Below are 17,603 nucleotides of genomic sequence, written 5' to 3' on the forward strand. Positions count from 1 at the left end.
AAACAAAGATGAGTTGCCTAAGTCACTTAGTCTTTCTGAGCCTCTGGTTTTGCTATCTATAAAATGAAGTTAAAATGCCTAATCACAGGGTTTGAAGGGAGATGATATGTCTTAAAAGCCCCTAGAAAGAATACAAAGTGTCTCATGAATGTTATTTGCCGCAGTTAAAACGTGACAAGTCAGAAAATCCAATTTACCACTACTGGTCCATGTAATGGGTACAAGACAGCATACCTAATAGGGTCAGTACTTCAGAAGCTTAAAGGCATAGAGACAGAGGTAAGGGGTGGCACTGCTTGCTGCCACCTCTGGGCTCATTCCTGATGCTAACACACCTGACAATCAGTGCCTAAATCAGACAGTAGGTTACTGGCAAGGTAGCTGGTCAGCCAGACCGCTTTTAGAATAGATACTTAGCTTGAGTTCAGATGTTTTCCCCACACAATAATTTTGTTTAGATAAACCAAAAGGGGAGCAAAAGGTAGGCACTGCTGCTGTGGAATGTCAAGTGTCCCTATAGAGGCCATTAATCACTGTAAGACTTTATACTCTAGCCTCTGGGCAACCACCAGCACTGAAAAATGAATAAGGAAAAGACATAACGATGTTGGAAATAAACAGCTCCTGAGTCTGTTCATGTGTCTCCAGAACAGAAGGAAGCTCCTAGAGGGCAAGTCAATGCACTATTTATATCCCCATACCCTGCATTTAACAATGCTCTTGGAACAATGCAGCAACTAAGTAAACCTTTTGAATTCAATGAAATGAACTCCCTTTACAACCTAAGAATCATGAGACTCAGAAGAGAAAGAAAATGATTTGCCCAAGGTTACTTATTAGAGCTGGGGTAGCAAAAAGGATCTCATGCCCAATGCCTCTTCTATTGTTATGTTTTTTACTGCATTATATTTTACCTATCCCACCACAATGGCCTCAGAGTTTGGGATTTTTTTTTAAAGCATGGAATAGCTTTTCTTAAAATCACTTCCCAGATCTGCTCACTAGTTACTACAGATACATTTCCCTTCTCTCCCACAAAGTGAGTCACTCTGGTTTCAGAGAAACAACTGTTCTGTGCCTTAAATATATTGGTTCATGCCCCTGGTTCGACTCTAATGGTTGATGTGAAACCCAGAAGAGAGTTGAATCTTCACTGGGAATACATGTGCAGTTCTCTACAGAGAAAGCAGGTCAGGTCACTGCCTTCTATGTTCTGGAATCAAACTGATGTTTCTGGTACCCAAACATCTTTCACCTCTCTTGATTTACTCTCTACTGAATGCATGAACATGGCATGGTAAACTAAGTCAGGCCATTCAGGCCAACATATGTAACCAGAACTCCGCTATGGTAAACAAAAATGTTTTAGCTGAAGCAGGCAGCTGGGTAGCTGCAGGAGTGTAAGAAGTTCAGATGATGCCTGCAGGAAGGTTAGTCTATTAGTGGAGTCATGAGAAGGAGATCTTTAAGACTGGGGACTGCATCTTAGTTTTCTTTTAGTCTCAGAAGCAGGCACATTGAGAATATAGCCAGTATTCAGTAAATACTTGTTTAAATAAAGAACACAAAGATTGCAATGCTGACTGTAGGAAATGCATTATGTGGGAGACAAACAATACTTAGGTCACATAAAGTATGCCAACAAAATACCAATTAGATGTCAGGGAGGTCAGGGAAGATTTTGTGGAGCAAGGGGCACATCAAATAAATCTGAAAGGAGTTAAACAGGGCCATAGGCCCATGGGAAGAGGTTAAGGCAATATTCACTCTAAGACATACCTTGATTTAAGCAGTCTAATATCACACTACCCTGGGTTAACACCAGGATATTGTCAGAAGCTCAGAATGGACCTACAGAATAAGTGTTCAAAGATAATCGGGGGTTGAAAGTTAAATGGCTTGAGGAAGAGCAGAGAGGGTATTTAAAAGTGAATCCATTTTCTGATCTAACCATAAAACAAGCAATGTCTTTTCCATCTCATTCCCATTCTTTCCAAAAGCAACCAAAGACCTATAACATGACCACATATCCAGGAGCTTCCGTACTGATTAGAGGATATCACATTCTCTATACGGAGGTGGCAGTCTTAGATACAATCAGTTCCCTAAGACCTAGACCTGTGCTTCTCCCACTTTAATGTGCATGCAAATGACCAGCAGATTTTACTGAAATGCATGTTGATTCAGTAAGTCTAGGATAGGGCCTGGCGTTCTGAATTTCTAACAAGTTCCCAGATGATGCTAATGCTGCTTGTCTATTGGCCACACCTTGAATAGCAAAGACCTAGACCAGTGGTTAATTCTGGCTAGCTATTAGCATCACCGGGGAGCTTTTCAAAAATACCTACACCCAGGTTCCACTCCGGAACCAATTAAGTCAGAATGTCTAGAGGTGTGCCCTAAGCATCTTTATGCTTTAAATGCTCCACAGGTGTTTCTAATATGCCAGCCGGAGGTTTAGAACCTAGCTAGACAAAGAAAAGATGTGGTGCAGGCAGAAAAAGGCAAAAAGAAGATGAGAGAGAGGGACAGAGAACCTCTTGCGTCACTCTAAATCAAGGCTTCTCAAACTTTAATGGGCATGTACATTACCTGGGGATGTTGTTAAAAATCAGATTCTGGTCCAGTAAGCCTAGAATAAAAATCCAGATTCTGTACTTCTAAAAAGCTAGTCTTCAAATCACATTTTGATTATCAAGAATCCAAATTAGTGGTGTCCAAACATTGCTGCACCGGGCATCTTTAAAAAATACCTGTGCCTCTCTTACACCTCAACATTCTGATGTCAGTGGTAGGGATTTGGCCAGGCATGAGGATGTTTAAAAAGCATGCCAGATGATTCTAATGTGTAGCAAAGTTTGTGAACCACTGCAAGACATAAATTCTGTCAAAGCTGGTCAGACTGTGAACCAACCCAAATCTTTGAGGCAATATTAATTATCATGGTGCATAAAAATCACTGAAATTAGATCATGATTGGTTGCTAGGTCAATTGATTTATTTTCCTCTCCTCCTTACCCTGGATGATAGGAAGTGATGCAAAGTAATAAGGAAGCAAAAAATTTTTATCCTATTTGTAACCTGATGTTCTGCTAGAGACTCTGGACAAGTGTTCTAAGAAAGGTTTTCAAATGCTGGAGGTAATGTGAAGGTTGTCAAATGCTGGCAACAAGATTCAAGATTAATTGGGCCATTAGATTTTTTTTTCTGAAATGAAGAACTCTTGAACCCTCAACTGAATCATTCAGTAACACTCTTTGAATCTATGTTAAAAGAGTTTCCAATAGAAAAGAAAATTATATGTACTTACATTTGAGAATGTCTTCCTAGAATTAGATTTAAATCTGCGGGGGAAGGAAGTTTGTGCATGAGAGCATAAAGTATGAAAGATGCATCAATTAGAATGAGATATGGATATACTTCTCTCAATATACTTTTTTTTCTTCTATAATAAAAATTTCAAGTTAGCTACCATTTTTCCTGTGCCATTTGCCTCAACTTAGAAAGTGAAGCTAATGTGTAAGTAATTAGCCATTCTTAATACGATCACTACCTGGTTAATTCGGTTTTTTAAAAGAAGTCTAAGAACTAAATGCAAAAGGACTTTCACTGTGTCTTGTGCCTGAAGCAATTTGGTACCACTGCAAAACGACCACAATAAAGGCAAAATTCTTCATTGCCTTTGGGTCAGTGCTGTGAATCATGCCTGTATCACTGCGATCTGGATTGGCATACAACTTCTGGCCTGATTCTTCTCAGATACATTTCTGAGATTCTTTCTCCATTCCAAATTCCCAAGATTGGCAGTACTTAATGGCTAGAACGCTACTGTTATCAACCTGAGATATAAATCACCTGGCACTTTGAGTGACATGTAGCATATTTTATGGGCAAAGAAGGGAAGTAAAAAACAATCACTAAGAGATACATCCTCTGTATATGGTGGATCACAAATTAGTATATAAATTGGAAGCAAAAGTGTTACTCAGAACCCTTGCCAAATAAAGTTTAATAACCAAATAGCAGGTGTCATCTAAGTGCAAAAAAAAAAAAAAAAACTGCTTTAGAGTAAAATGATACTCTCTGTTGTTAACTTATGTTCCAGAAATAATCAACTAGAATATTACAGATCTCTATGAGTTAAAACTGGCTTCTCATTTAAAAACGGGTTACACAAGAGTTAATAAATATATGCCTCATCTATATAAGAGACATGGACTCTCTCATGTAGGTACATCATTATTGAACATAGAAATGCCCATCAGCAAATCCTAAAGATAATGTGTCTAATTTGAAAATTGCCAACTAGTGTAAATCCATGTTAATTCAGTTCTTTTCATACTGTAAATACTCTCCTAGGTTCAAATACTGAACTCTTCTAATTAAATACTTAAAATACTTTACTGAACATATACCTGCTATTGTTCGACACTCTGTTTTTACTAGTCAGCTCAGAAATAGGTAACCCCCCACCATTCCCTGATCTGAGCACATTGCCACGATGACTGACATTCCTGGTTTAAAAATAAAACCTTGTTTCAAATATAGCTTCTCGAGTTCTGGGTAATGAATATAGTTTCATAAAAGTTGACATCATTTCTTCTGATTTCACCAGAATTAAATACATCCAATATTCCTACTGGGTATCTGACCACATCACTCAAGGTTCTTGCAACCTGGTGGGTGTTTGAAGGGGGAGGAGGTGGAGGAGGAAGAGGAGGAGAAAGAGGAGGAGGAGGGGGAGGAGGAGGAGGAGGAGGAAGAAACCTGCATAGATGGAGTTAAACCCGAAGGATAATCAGCCTTACAACTGTAATAGTCATTTTGTTTGTTAAATATGGCATCACAAGTTGATTTTTATAGTTCATTTACCAGTTCGTATGTGTATAGTATGCAGATTTGCTTATGAGGAGAATATTAATATATACATGTCCAGAACTAGTAAATGCATCACGCTTGGGAGCCAAGCAGTACTCTGATACACTGTTCTCCTTAGAGGTCAGTTCTAACGCACACTGTTTCAAATAGACCCAATTTGTCTGCTGATATATATTCAAAATGCAGTAGGATGTGGTCATACACGCCCAGAAATACCATCTTTATGGGGTGGGGGTGAAGAAATCCAAACATTTTTTAATAGCAATGCATTACTGTATATCAGATACAAACATGCCTGCCAGCAATCCTAAAGCAAATGAAATATATTATTTGAGCCCATCCACTCTACAGAAAAGAAACTGCTTTACCAACACATCTCTCCTCCCCCATCATCTAAAGACTCTCCCCCCACCCACCCAAAAAGAAAAAAAAAAAAAAACTCATCACACTTCACTACGCAACTGATGGAGTATTAAACACTGTCTTCCAAGCTGTGGGAGTTAAAAAGAAGTCGCCTTCCTGCCACACTCCCCTGGTGCTGCAACGGACATAGCATCTCCTCCTATCGACCTAGTATGATGCTCGCTCCCCAAGCACTGCAGTCCCCTCGCTGAGGACTGCCCTGGCCACACGCACATCCCAGCGGGAAGTCCCCCGATGGGGACAACCACATACCTTTGCTCTCCATTTCGGTCCCTTTCGAGTGCTGGAAGTTCAATGGAAGTTGGCCGGAAGATGTGGGCCCGCTTCAGATTCCCAAATCTGGGAAGCCAATCTGATGATTTCGCCCGTACTTCCTTCCTTCCCCTCAGGCTTCCTGAAAGATGGGATTTCTTAAACCTTGAAGCTGCAATCAGGCACCAAAGGACACTTAGCAGCAGCAGATTGCCTCTACAGGGGATGGGTTGCGACGCGTATCTGGTATTGAAATGCATGCATGGTGCCCGCTCAGATTTTTTTGTTTCTTTCTTTTTTTTTTTTTTTTTTTTTTTTTTTTTTTTTTTTTTTTTTTTACCTGGGTCTGGAAGCTGCCAGCAGGAGCTGTCCTCCGAGCGTGGTGCTGCAGGTGTAGTGACAGATCATCCCACTTTGCTCCCAGGATGTACAGCAGATTTGCATGGGCGCTGGCACGCATGCGCAGGGCGTCCCCCCTCCCCTTTCGCCGCCTCCCGCTCCCCCGCCCCCCCTTCGCCGCTCTCCCCAATACGGTCCTCAGTTATCCTAGCTGAGGAGCTGTAGCATTCGGTCACTGGGAAGCGCTGCTAAAAATAAACGCCGGACCGGATTTTCCTTTGCTAACTAGAAAATGGATTGGATTGGGATTGTGCATCAGTTTCGTACGATTTTCCAGGATGGATTACGGAAGCCTTAGAGGCGGCTAGGGTCTCTGAGCTAGGTATGGCTTTATTCAGAAGCAGAAGGGAGAGAAGAGGAGATTCATGAATCCTATTTAGTGGTCACAGTTTGGGGTTCTCTTCCTACTTGCTGCAGTAACTTTCCAGATGTATGCTTCCCCTTCCTCTACCCACTTCCCCTGACTTTATATTTCTCTTTGCATTCTCCTATTTGTTTTTGTTTTGTTTGGGGATGAGATGGGTGTCATCATGGAGGTACTAAAGGTTAATATTCTCCCGCTTCTCTGCTACTCAGACTCGGAGTTTGCTTCCTTCCCTAAGATCTCTTTGGCCTTGACCTCAAAATTGTTCCATCAACAGGCTCCAACACTTCTAAAGTTCTCCCAACAAAGCCACTGAGGACTTTGTGAGGTGTTCTTTTTAGCTTCTTTTCAACAATCTACCAAGCAGCAAAGTCCCCAAAGGTGGGATGTTACCTTATTGATAATACGCACTTTAATACTGTACCCATAATCATTTTTATAAAAGTGCAGAGGAAGAGTGTTTGTCTTATATGAGGTTCTAGGGAAGGGTTGCAAAGCCACAATCCCTTGAAGCACTACTTTCCTAACAGAATATTTGTTAAAGCCCACACTACAGTTAATCTGTAAAATGTTTAATAGGAAAAAAAAGTAGGTACTTATTATCTTTTTTTTCCAATAGTCCAAATTCTCCTAAGAGAATATACTCTCCTTAAGTATAAGTCTTATTTTCAGGCATAAAAAGGATCCTAGAACACTGTTATCTGGAGTGGTTAAAGAGAGAGATGTGCAAATTAATCACACACTTCAGATTACACAAAGATCCCTCCACAGTAGACTTCAAATCCCAATTATCAAACCATTGAAATGCAGTAAAATAGACTCCCAACAAGAAACCTGAGGCAGACTATAATTCAGTCTCCTTCTGGTGATTCAGAAAGCATACTGGGATTTTCCAATGCCTTAGGGCCATGATTACAAATATTAATCATGAGGGTTCCGCCAAACATGGACATTTAGTAGCGGTGGACTCCTGCTGAACCGCTATGGCTCAGCAAAGCCTGCCTCCATTCAGCACTGGGGAATTAAAACACTCCAGTATGGGATTGCAGAGGCCACAACCTAGCATCTACTAATGTTTAGGCTCTCCCATTGCACGCCCAAGCAAATATTTGGAAAAATCACAAATCTTGGGCTTTCTTTAAAATTTGATAGGTTTAGGAAGTAGAATTAAGGGTGAGAGTAGAGTTGGTCCTTAGGAACAATCACCTATTTCATTGGGATAAATAATTTCTGGTCCTAACACTGCACCCATTACATATTCTTTCCCTCTCAAAAGTTTCAGGAAAGAAGACACCATTAGAATGATCTATATACACCCTTAATATTTACCATTTTGCAAATGGAGAGGCAGGAAGAGTACTTGACTTGATAAGAGTCACATAGTTGAGCAGACCCAAGCTCAGAACCCAATGGTCTAGGATGATTTTTTATATAGCCACCTTCTCATTATCTACAGTGAATGGCAATAGGGAGAACCTCTGACTTCATGAATTTTCATTATTTTTATTCAGTTTTTCAAGCCCAGATGCTTTATTAAGTGGGAAATAAATTTAGTGTAAAGTCAAAAATCAAAATGAAAAATGAAAAATTCAAGACCTTTGTATTATCTGGATCCAAACTACTTTTCAAATCTTCTCCAAACTTAACTTGCAGACAATATTTGCCATTATCATAAGCAAACCTCAAGATTTTCCCTTTCCATACTTTTACTTACATAGTCATCCTGATAATATCTTCACCTCCTTGCACCAATAACACAAATGTATACATATGCAAATCTTATATTTTCCTCAAGATTCAACTACACTTCCATCTCACTCCCACAGTCTTCCTGAATCTTTCAATCTTAAAATGTTCTCGGTTAGAAAAAACAATGTTGCTGTATCTTTCCCTGTCTTAGATCACTTATTACCTTCTATTTTGTATTATAATTATTTATCTGCATATCTCATTCCTCTTCTCCATCCTTACTAAAAAATAGGCTCCTGACTCATTTTGGTAGTGTATGGTGTCTTCAATATAGGAAATGCTGATAAATGTTTGATGAATTAATACTATGTAGTATACATGTTTTTGTATATATGACATTGACTGTGGGCACTATGATAAGAAATAATGATGACAATAATATTGAGCTAGGATTACTAAAAGCTTCTTATATGCCAGACACTATTATAAGAATTCCAAATGTTTTAATTAATTTTATCTTTGTAAGATTCTAGGAGGTTAGTACTATTATTATCTGTATTTTAAAAATGAGCAACCACAGGCACAGCGAGGTTAAAGTATGAATAAAACATGATCTCTGCCCTACAGAAGCATAGAGTTTATTAAAGGTGATAGAAACATAAATGATTTTAAAAGATACTGTAAGGCATAAGGTAGAGATTATCACAGGTGTAATGGGAGCACAGAAGAGGTTGGGCAGTTAGCTAGCCCATAGGTTTTATGAATACAAGGCTAGAAGCCTTCACACTGCTCCCCTTTAAAAAAAAAAAAAAAGAAGTAAGGAAGGAAGGAAAGTAGGAAAGAAGGAAGGAAGGAAAGAGTCTAGCCTCTCTCACCAATACATACACAAAGTGGGAAAGGTTTTAACAACAGAAGGACTTCATGAAAGTGTTAATAAGAAATTATTTGACCTACTTATAATGAACCTGCTTGATGATGAACTTGGAAGAGGGGAAATACACTAAGTAGCCTGGTAATTTGCTACTTTAAAATGCCAAGAATTGGGTGGACTTAGATCCCTGATATTGGGGTGCCCCATTTCACCATCAAAAAACTGTCCTAGTTTGGACAATAATATGGCCATACGACTTATATTACACAATCGAATGAGAGAAGAACCACCAATATTGACATTCCAGCCTAATTCTGGTTAACCCATGTAATTGATTGGCTATGTAGGCATATTCAGATTCTCTAGCTTTGGTTCTTTCTAGAATGTACAGAAACAATATAAATGATTGGGTTAGTTAACAACAATGTATTACCTTACAATTAACAATTTAAAGAGCCTTGCTAAATATGTCAAATCAATTACCAGTTCACATAGATTTTTCCCCCCATATATTCACTGTGTTCTTCCAGAGTGCTGGATATAAATTGAATTTGTGACTTTTTTGTGTGTGCCCCGTTATTTTCTTACTATTCATCTTTTGTAACTGATGATCTTTTATACAAAATAACACTTGGCCATTTAGAACTCTTTTTGGTTGACAATACTAAAGTCAACTCATCATTATAAATGAGTATTCACTGTAAAATGGTCAGAGTCTCTCCTGAGGATATCAGTTTCAAACTGCCACCGGAATGTAAGCTCCACAAGGTCTAAGGCTATGTCTATTTGTTCAATGTTGTATCTTCAGCATCTAGAACAGCGTGTGGAACTTAGAAGGTTTTATTTAATACCTGATAAGTATATGAATGATTTTGATGAAATAAACCTTTTTTCCATGGCCACAAAGCCATTTTACTTGGCAAATGAAAGGCATCAATCAGCAATCCTGATAACATAAACAGGATCCTAAGTGACCTGATGAGGCAGCAAGATTATCACAAGGCAGTTAACAAATGTGTTCAGTGTTTAGTCTTGGGCAAAGACTATAAATAATCAGGCCTAGGTTCAAGTATCTCGTAGGCAGGCTAATAGGAGGGCTATACTTTCACAAAGGGCTTAGGTGGCTGAAAGAAATTAGGTATACAAGAAAGAAGAATAAAGTACATGACAAAAATTTCAAAGGACAAAAAAATGATGAGTCAACATGTCGAAGCCATGTGAGAATAACCATGCTATAGAGATTAGGCAGCATCCCTCTGAGAGCAAACATATCTTGATTACCTACTATGTGTGAGGTTTTCATTCTCTTTCTTGAGTGAAGGTGAAATAAAAGTCCTTCTAAGAAGAAAACAGCAAGTGATAAAGTTTCAATAGAAATAATTCTGGCTGCAGGTATGTAATGGAGGTAAGAAACAGTCAATGAAGGATGAGAAATGGCAGAAGAGAATGCTGGTCATCTGGGTGTATTTTGCCAAGGAATACTTTATCCACATACTTCAACAGTGATTTCTCTGGAGACTATTAAGAGTCTATAGAGACCTACAGAATGGTGAGGCAGAGTAATGATGCATGGGTAAGGCATCTGGAAGCCAACTGACAAACATTTTTGACATTTCTTGTTAAAGATTTTGTCCACTTGACAATATTAGAGATTTATACACAAGCTATCAACTGACAATTTCAAGGCCCATCTGTTACACTGGCATAATGCCCACTTAAAATGGGGTGTGCCAATCTCATTAATGTTTAGGTCCCCATTGCACACAGGTTGAAATAATCAGTCCAAACAGAATATTGGGAAACACTGATCAACTGATTGTCTCTTTTCACTCTGGGGATAAGAAATCACATGGCAAATGACATGCAAAATTAACTTCTTAAATCTGGTTTGGATCATTATAAAGACCAACCCAATCCTTGAGTTCAGGTGATAAGAGCAGACCAAACATACAGCAAGCTTTAGTCTAAAAATGCACCATAAAAATGCTGTCTCAAAGGTATGTAATCATTTGTAATAAAGCCATTTCTTTACCCTATACCCTCCCTCAAATTCCAAATACACGAATGTTCAATATTATTTTTGGTAAAAATAGTACATGAATAAGTAGTCCTAAAAAGTCAACCAATATAACCCAAGTCTGTCATTAATTCATTAAATAAATATTTTGAAAACCTACTGTATGCCAGGTTCTACTCTAGGTGTTGGGGTATACCACTAGTCTGTATCGCAGTGTTGACATTGCAGTTTCACAACTGGAAGATATTTCATAAATCTTGTAGCCCCAACATTTATTATACAAAAGTGAAGAGTGAGTTGAGGCCCACAGTGGGAGAAAACAACTTTCCCAAAGCCAGGTGGCAAGCTACCAACAAAATTAGATGTTAAATCTGCTGGTGCCCCATTTCATTACAGCTTTCTCCACAATGGTATGCACATGTGCGCACATTCTTTGGTTGGAGAACTTGTCCTATGTGTATTAATCTGCAAACTATTATTTCAGAGCTCTATTCATTACCTTGGTAAACACAACCAGAAGTTCTTGGTGAAGGGCTAGAAAATGCTAACCATACTAAATGTGTTGTGAACAATGAACAACCTCCATAATGTGCTCTACATGATGCCTGATAGATGTGGCACAAGTGTATCATTTGTGTGATGACTAATAACAAATATTTCTTTCATTACCAGTGTTCTTACTTGGTGAAAGTCTTTCTGGTTTATGTTTATATTCAAATCCCAATTCACTTAGCAGCTGTGGCTACCCAAGCAAAGTAAAAATGCAGAAATAAAGCAATTAGCTATGATAGTAGTGCCAAAAAACTTGCTATTAAAAAGAGAAAAAAGATTAATGAGTAATTTCAGCCAACTGAAATTAAATAACAGCAAAAGAAAACAATAGCACAATGGATCCCACAGGTGTATTAGCCCAAGGGTATTATTAACAGGAACTTAAAGGTTCATGACCAATGGCTAATAATACTGACACTCTACAATCTACCAAAAAAAAAAAAAAAAAAAAAAAAAAAAAAAGAAAAGAAAAGATAAATACAATAGATTTTTATATTTTCCATCCTTAAAAACATTTACCAGAATTTTACACACTGTGGGGTTTTTTTTTGTTTTGTTTTGTTTTGTTTTACCTCTTTAATCCTTTTATCCCACTGAGACGATTCTACTGAATTAGATGTTAAGAAGCAAAGACAAGAGTTGTCATCAGAGGTGGAACCAAACAGCTGCTCTGCACAGAGGGTCTCTTAAATACTGAATTTCCAGGCCATGAGGTTTTAAGACCATGATGCTGCTGATGTTCCTAGGCCCTCTCTCAGTTACTTAAAGTCTGTCTCAGTTTAAAGCATATATTGCTTTTCATTTGATTTTAAGGGTATGCCTATATATTATGACTGGCAAACCTTTCAATCAGCCTACCCAATCTCTTCCAGATTCATTGAATATGCATTTTTCCCTTCTCTCTTGAGAAATGCAAGGTATACATAATTAATAACTAATAGCCATCATAAGAAGGATATTGGGAAGGGTTGAGACTTAATCCTGGTTTCTTGCTCTGTAAAAGAAAAGGCATGAATGATACAATCTGTGAGGCCCCATCCAACTCCTACACTGGTGGTCTCTATGTGTGGACCATGACATCACCCCCCATCAGAAAGCATGTGAACCTTTGGCCATCTCACAGATGTGGTCACCTTCCTTTTAGCATTGGTGTTGAAGCCCAAAGGGCCTCTAGGGTTCCCCCTGCCCAATTCCTTCAGTTTATATATGGGAAACTGAGCCCCACAGATATGAAAACTCTTAGATCTGAATTTGGAACTGCTTGAATCCAAACTCAGTCCTTTTAACCATTATCTCACTGCCACCTTATATTCATTATGTAGATGAAATATGAAGTACTTGAGTACTTACCAGAGAATAGGTGGAAGAGAAGAAAGAATAATCCACGAGGCCCCATTAATGCCATTCAACCATTCACTGAGGAGTTACAAATCCCATCAAGATAGTTTCCTTCTACCTGCCCCAGTGCCCCTTTTCTTCTATCTTTTTACTTGTTTCTTTCTTTATCACCCCCTACAAGTGGATGATGGAGGGCTATAATAAAAAAATGATAAACTCAATTTCATAGAGCTACAGGATTGGATGGAAACTTTGGGCTCACTCTTTCTTAGCTTCGGAAACTTATCCTTCAGAATCCAAGGGAAACATTTCTTGAGGAAAAGTCTTTGAATATTCATAGTATTTTCAGAATTCTTCATTCATCCCTGGCATTTATTTGTATGTCTGTCTATAAAGTAGAGTATTCCTATCACATAGCATACAGCCCAATACATAGTAGGCATAGAATAATTGTATTCTGAACTCATTGATCAATCAGTGAGTGAGTGACTAAATGAATTAAGATTCAAATTGTTCCTGGAACTTTCTTTTTTTTTTAATGTTTATGTATTTGTGTGTGTGTGTGTGTGTGTGTGTGTGAGAGAGAGAGAGAGAGAGAGAGAGAGAGAGAGAATGAGTGGGGGAGGAGCAGAAAGAGAGGGAGACACAGAATCTGAAGCAGGCTCCAGGCTCTGAGCTGTCAGCACAGAGCCTCACACAGGGCTCAAACTCACGAGCCACGATATCATGACTTGAGCAGAAGTTGGATGCTTAACTGACTGAGCCACCCAGGTGCTCAGGATTTCTCAGTGTCTCTCATCAACCTACTCTATTCTTGTTCTTTTCTCTCTAAATCTTCAGTTTGTAGAAACAAAGGTCTCCACTTCTGTCTTCTTAAACTTGACCTTTCTTCAATCTTTATTTCTTCTCCCTCTGGTCTTGGGATTTCCCATCTCCCCAGCTGCCCACTTTTACCCTACTGCCACACACACACACACACACACACACTCACACTCACACAAACGCACACAGCCCACTAACAATCTCCCTGCTTGGCTCCATAGACCTACATGAGCTGAACCAGTACACTGACTCAGTCAACGGAAGAAGGAATAACTTGGACAAACTAATTAATGAATGACAAATATTCCGTAGATTTAGATTTTCCAATTTCAAGTCCTAAATATAGCTGAATGTTACTATTTGATCCTGTTACCCACTTTCTTTAATTTTGTCCCAATTATTTTTCTCCTTTTAGGCAGAGAACTTAAAATACCTCAATTCTTGGTTTTCTCCCTGAATAGAGGGCTTTTCTTTTCTCCTTAAGTGAAATGTTAGCGTCCATGGCTAAATATAGCAATCATCTATCAATAACCCTCACAGAATACAAAGAACCACTCTACCTTTCTAATAATGGATGTGGTGTTTTCTTGGCTGAACGTAAGTATGTTCAAGATGCACATTTTAAAAGATGATGTATTCTTGCAGGTACATTACTGGGCATCTGTAAAGCCTATTTCCACATTGATGTACATGCCAAATCATTTGCTATTATTACATTCAGCATTATTTGCTCCAGATAATAGTGCCAAAAGACTAATGTCTTGTGAGTACAGAAAGCAGACATTTTTTGGGCAGGACAGATGGAGATGGGAGAATCGCCAACAGAATTGTGCCTTCTCACATTTAAGTTTTGTTTTTTAATTATTTTCAAGGGTGAAGATCATGCAAGAAGTATCACTCATGCCCTGAACAGAGGATGGTGGGAGTCTGAATGCAATCAAGCTGACAAGACATGGAAAAAGAACAAAACATTGGAATTGTTCATCCATCTGAATGATAAACTGAAAATCAGAATTTAGAAGAGAAATAACAACTGAGAAAAATAAGTTTATACAATTAATTTAAGCATCTTTCTTTGTGGATTGGATATCCACTAAGATTTACATATCACCATTTTATCACTCCAGGAAAATTACTACAATAGGGGAGTGTGACTTGTTCTTTTGTGACATCAGAGAATTTATCCAAAGGACAATGTGATACTGTAGAAAGTCATAATTCTTTCTTGAGGCAAATGTTGTCCCTAAAACTCAGTATAAGGTACTTGACTGGTTTGTATTTATATTATGAATGCCACACATTGAATTTAACAAACATTTTAATTATTGTTTAACATCATGCTGGGTTATATCTTATTATCCACTATCCACTATCTTATTAAATCCCCATAATAACACCAATAAGGAACCAAGAACACACACACACACACACACACCACCCACTAACAATCTCCCTGCTTGGCTCCATAGACCTACATGAGTTGAACCAGTATCCCAACTCAGTCAAAGGAAGAAAGAATGATTTGTATAAACTTTCAGAATTTAATGTTTAATTTAAATGTTTGGCCTCTGGGACATGCAGTTGGTGGGTAAGACTACCACTCCTACCTGGTGGATAAAACCCCCATGACCAGTGTTTGAACTAGTGCTACCGGAGTCCAAACAAGGGAATTCATTTTTTTAGCAGTCAGAGAAGGGGCAGAGAATGCTAAAGGATGCAACAGTCCAACAAAGAAGAGAAAGCTATTTCTGGCGGAAGTTTCAACATTGGACTCGAAGCCAAGAGAACACGTAGGGTGGATTTGCGGTGAAGCAACTAGTCTGGTGCTGCTGGAGTGGAAAGAAGATGAGAAGAAAAGCAGTGCTGAATTGAGGGAGGTGCCTTACCGGTTTCAGGATTCCCATTAGAACAGAGCCATTACTGTATCTAAGAGGCCAATTTTAATTTCAGCCCCAATGGCCTTGGCCGTTTTGTGTGGTTACTACAGTTTTGGAGCAGGGGAATTCTCTAGATGGAAGGCCTTTCCAGTGTAACATATTTACCTGTGTTAAAACTCTCAGTATGCTCTCCCTTAGACTTGGCATTGACTGTTTTTCATGTTTATTTATCCTATCTCAGCTCATTCACCACGAAGACCAAATCTTCCACATATGCTTGCCCTCAAAACTACCCTTTCCAGTGCAGCTCCTTTGAGGGTCCAACCTTGACCTTCCTAGTTGTTGAGACTGCACAAAAGAAATCTGGGCCACATGCAAATTTAGATTTTCATCTTTGACCTCACCCACTCAGCAGTTTGATCCTGGATTCTTTGTCCACTTTGCCACCAGCTTTGCATCTGACTTGCATTTACATCCCCACCTCCCTGATCAGCATGATGCAAGATCCAACTTCTGACCTCCCTGTGGGGCTTTTATCTCTCTTCCTTAACTCCATGAGTTCTAGAACAACCTTCAGAACAGCAGCCCTTACAGCTCCACCTCGCCCAGCACTTCTGCTCCCACAAAAGCCCCACTGGTTCACCTTCCCCATCTGTCCTGTTCTGGAGGTGGGGTCAGGAGAGCACTTGGAACAGAGCCTGAAAAGTGATAGTACAATTTTCTAACTATTTATTCTATAAACTCTGCACTATGTATACATTATTTCTAATCCTTACAATTCTTCCAGGTTGTGAATGATTATTCCTAAGGCTCCTAAGGTTACCAAGTAAATACAGCTAACAAAAATGGTTGAACGTCATATGTGGTTGGAATCAGGAGTCACTGGAAAACCAAATTTCCACCCTACTCTTCCACTGCAATTTCTAATTTTAACTCCCCCCCCCCTTTTTTTTCCTGTTAGGATTTTAATATGTTACTGCTACAGTAACCATGAAAAATTGTTTTAATTTGAATGCTTATAAAATTGTGCTGAGAAATGAAAAATATCCTGAATGTTTATGCTCAGGAGAACTACACTAGGATAAATACTACTAAGCAGTTCAACTCTTATTACTCTCAAGAATATGCTAATATGTGGACTCATTTATTAAAGCACTTTGGTGAACATTTAAATGAGCAGTTGTAAAATTTTATATCATGGAAAGACATCATCACTTCCATACTTCCTCATCTCCTGATTTTGTTAATGGGTCTCAGTTAAGCCAGCAGATTTTTAAAATATTTGTTTACATTTGAAAAATGGTAAGGATTTGAAATGGCTATTTGGTTAAAAGCTAGGCTCTCTGCAATACTAACTTTGCCAATCGTTAAAACATATGAATATGCTTAACTTGTATTTTCAGTTCGGTCAACAAAAGGTAGTTACTATTAGCAGTAGTGGTATTCACAGCTTGGCCTAAAGGCCCTTCATCCTATATCTCCAGCCCCATGTCCCACCTCCCCCCATGCTGATCCCCCTCTCCAAGTACATGATGTGTGTCATGCCTCTGTGAGTTCATCTGTGCTGTTCTCCCCACCTGGGAAGACTTCATGTCCCTTTCTCTTGAATTCACTCAAAATTCAGTATCAACATCAGCCCCTCCAGGAAGTACCTTGTATCCTCCAGTGTGATTTGAAGCTTCCTCACTCTGGGCTCTCCTAGAATCCTGGATATTCCCTTTTCATTACTCAAACTGCTGGGTGACCTTAGGTCTCCCTCTTTAGACTTTAAGGTTTGGGAAAAAGCACAATGGAATTATATGTACAATATCTAGCACAGTGTACCACACCTAACAGACATCATTAAATACTAGTGGAAGGCAGGAAAGCCAGAGGATTTTCCTGAAGGAAAATTGAGACCCACAGTAGGTATGTGACTTGCCCAACATCACAAAGCAGAGGCCCTATAGAATCCATTCCTCCTGCGTCTCAAGGCCAGGCCCAATCCACTATTCTATACTGTTCTTTCAGTAGTTTGGGAGGCTGAGTATTTTAGAAAGAGTAGGGCTATATATAGACATATATACATACTCATTGAAGGATTTGAAACAGAAACACTTTTTTTTTAATTTTTATTGATTT

At 38.8% G+C, this 17,603-nt stretch overlaps 1 protein-coding gene across 2 annotated transcripts in view; it reads right to left on the minus strand.

The window, feature by feature from the left end:
• FGF12 (fibroblast growth factor 12) overlaps positions 1–17,603 on the minus strand; it is a 580,425-nt gene that overhangs the window by 552,752 nt on the left and 10,070 nt on the right. Inside the window, exons 1-2 of one of the 2 annotated variants that reach the window (XM_047875354.1) lie at positions 5,894–5,936; positions 5,554–5,695 (exon numbers count right to left, since the gene is read on the minus strand). In XM_047875354.1, coding sequence (XP_047731310.1) covers positions 5,554–5,566 — 13 coding nt within the window. In that variant the 5' untranslated portion in view covers positions 5,567–5,695; positions 5,894–5,936. Of the gene's footprint in view, positions 1–5,553; positions 5,696–5,893; positions 5,937–17,603 lie in introns of those variants that run through there. The other variant, XM_047875356.1, reaches the window with a different exon arrangement.

Source organism: Prionailurus viverrinus, chromosome C2 (genome assembly GCF_022837055.1).
Source record: "Prionailurus viverrinus isolate Anna chromosome C2, UM_Priviv_1.0, whole genome shotgun sequence".
Classification (NCBI taxonomy): domain Eukaryota; kingdom Metazoa; phylum Chordata; class Mammalia; order Carnivora; family Felidae; genus Prionailurus; species Prionailurus viverrinus.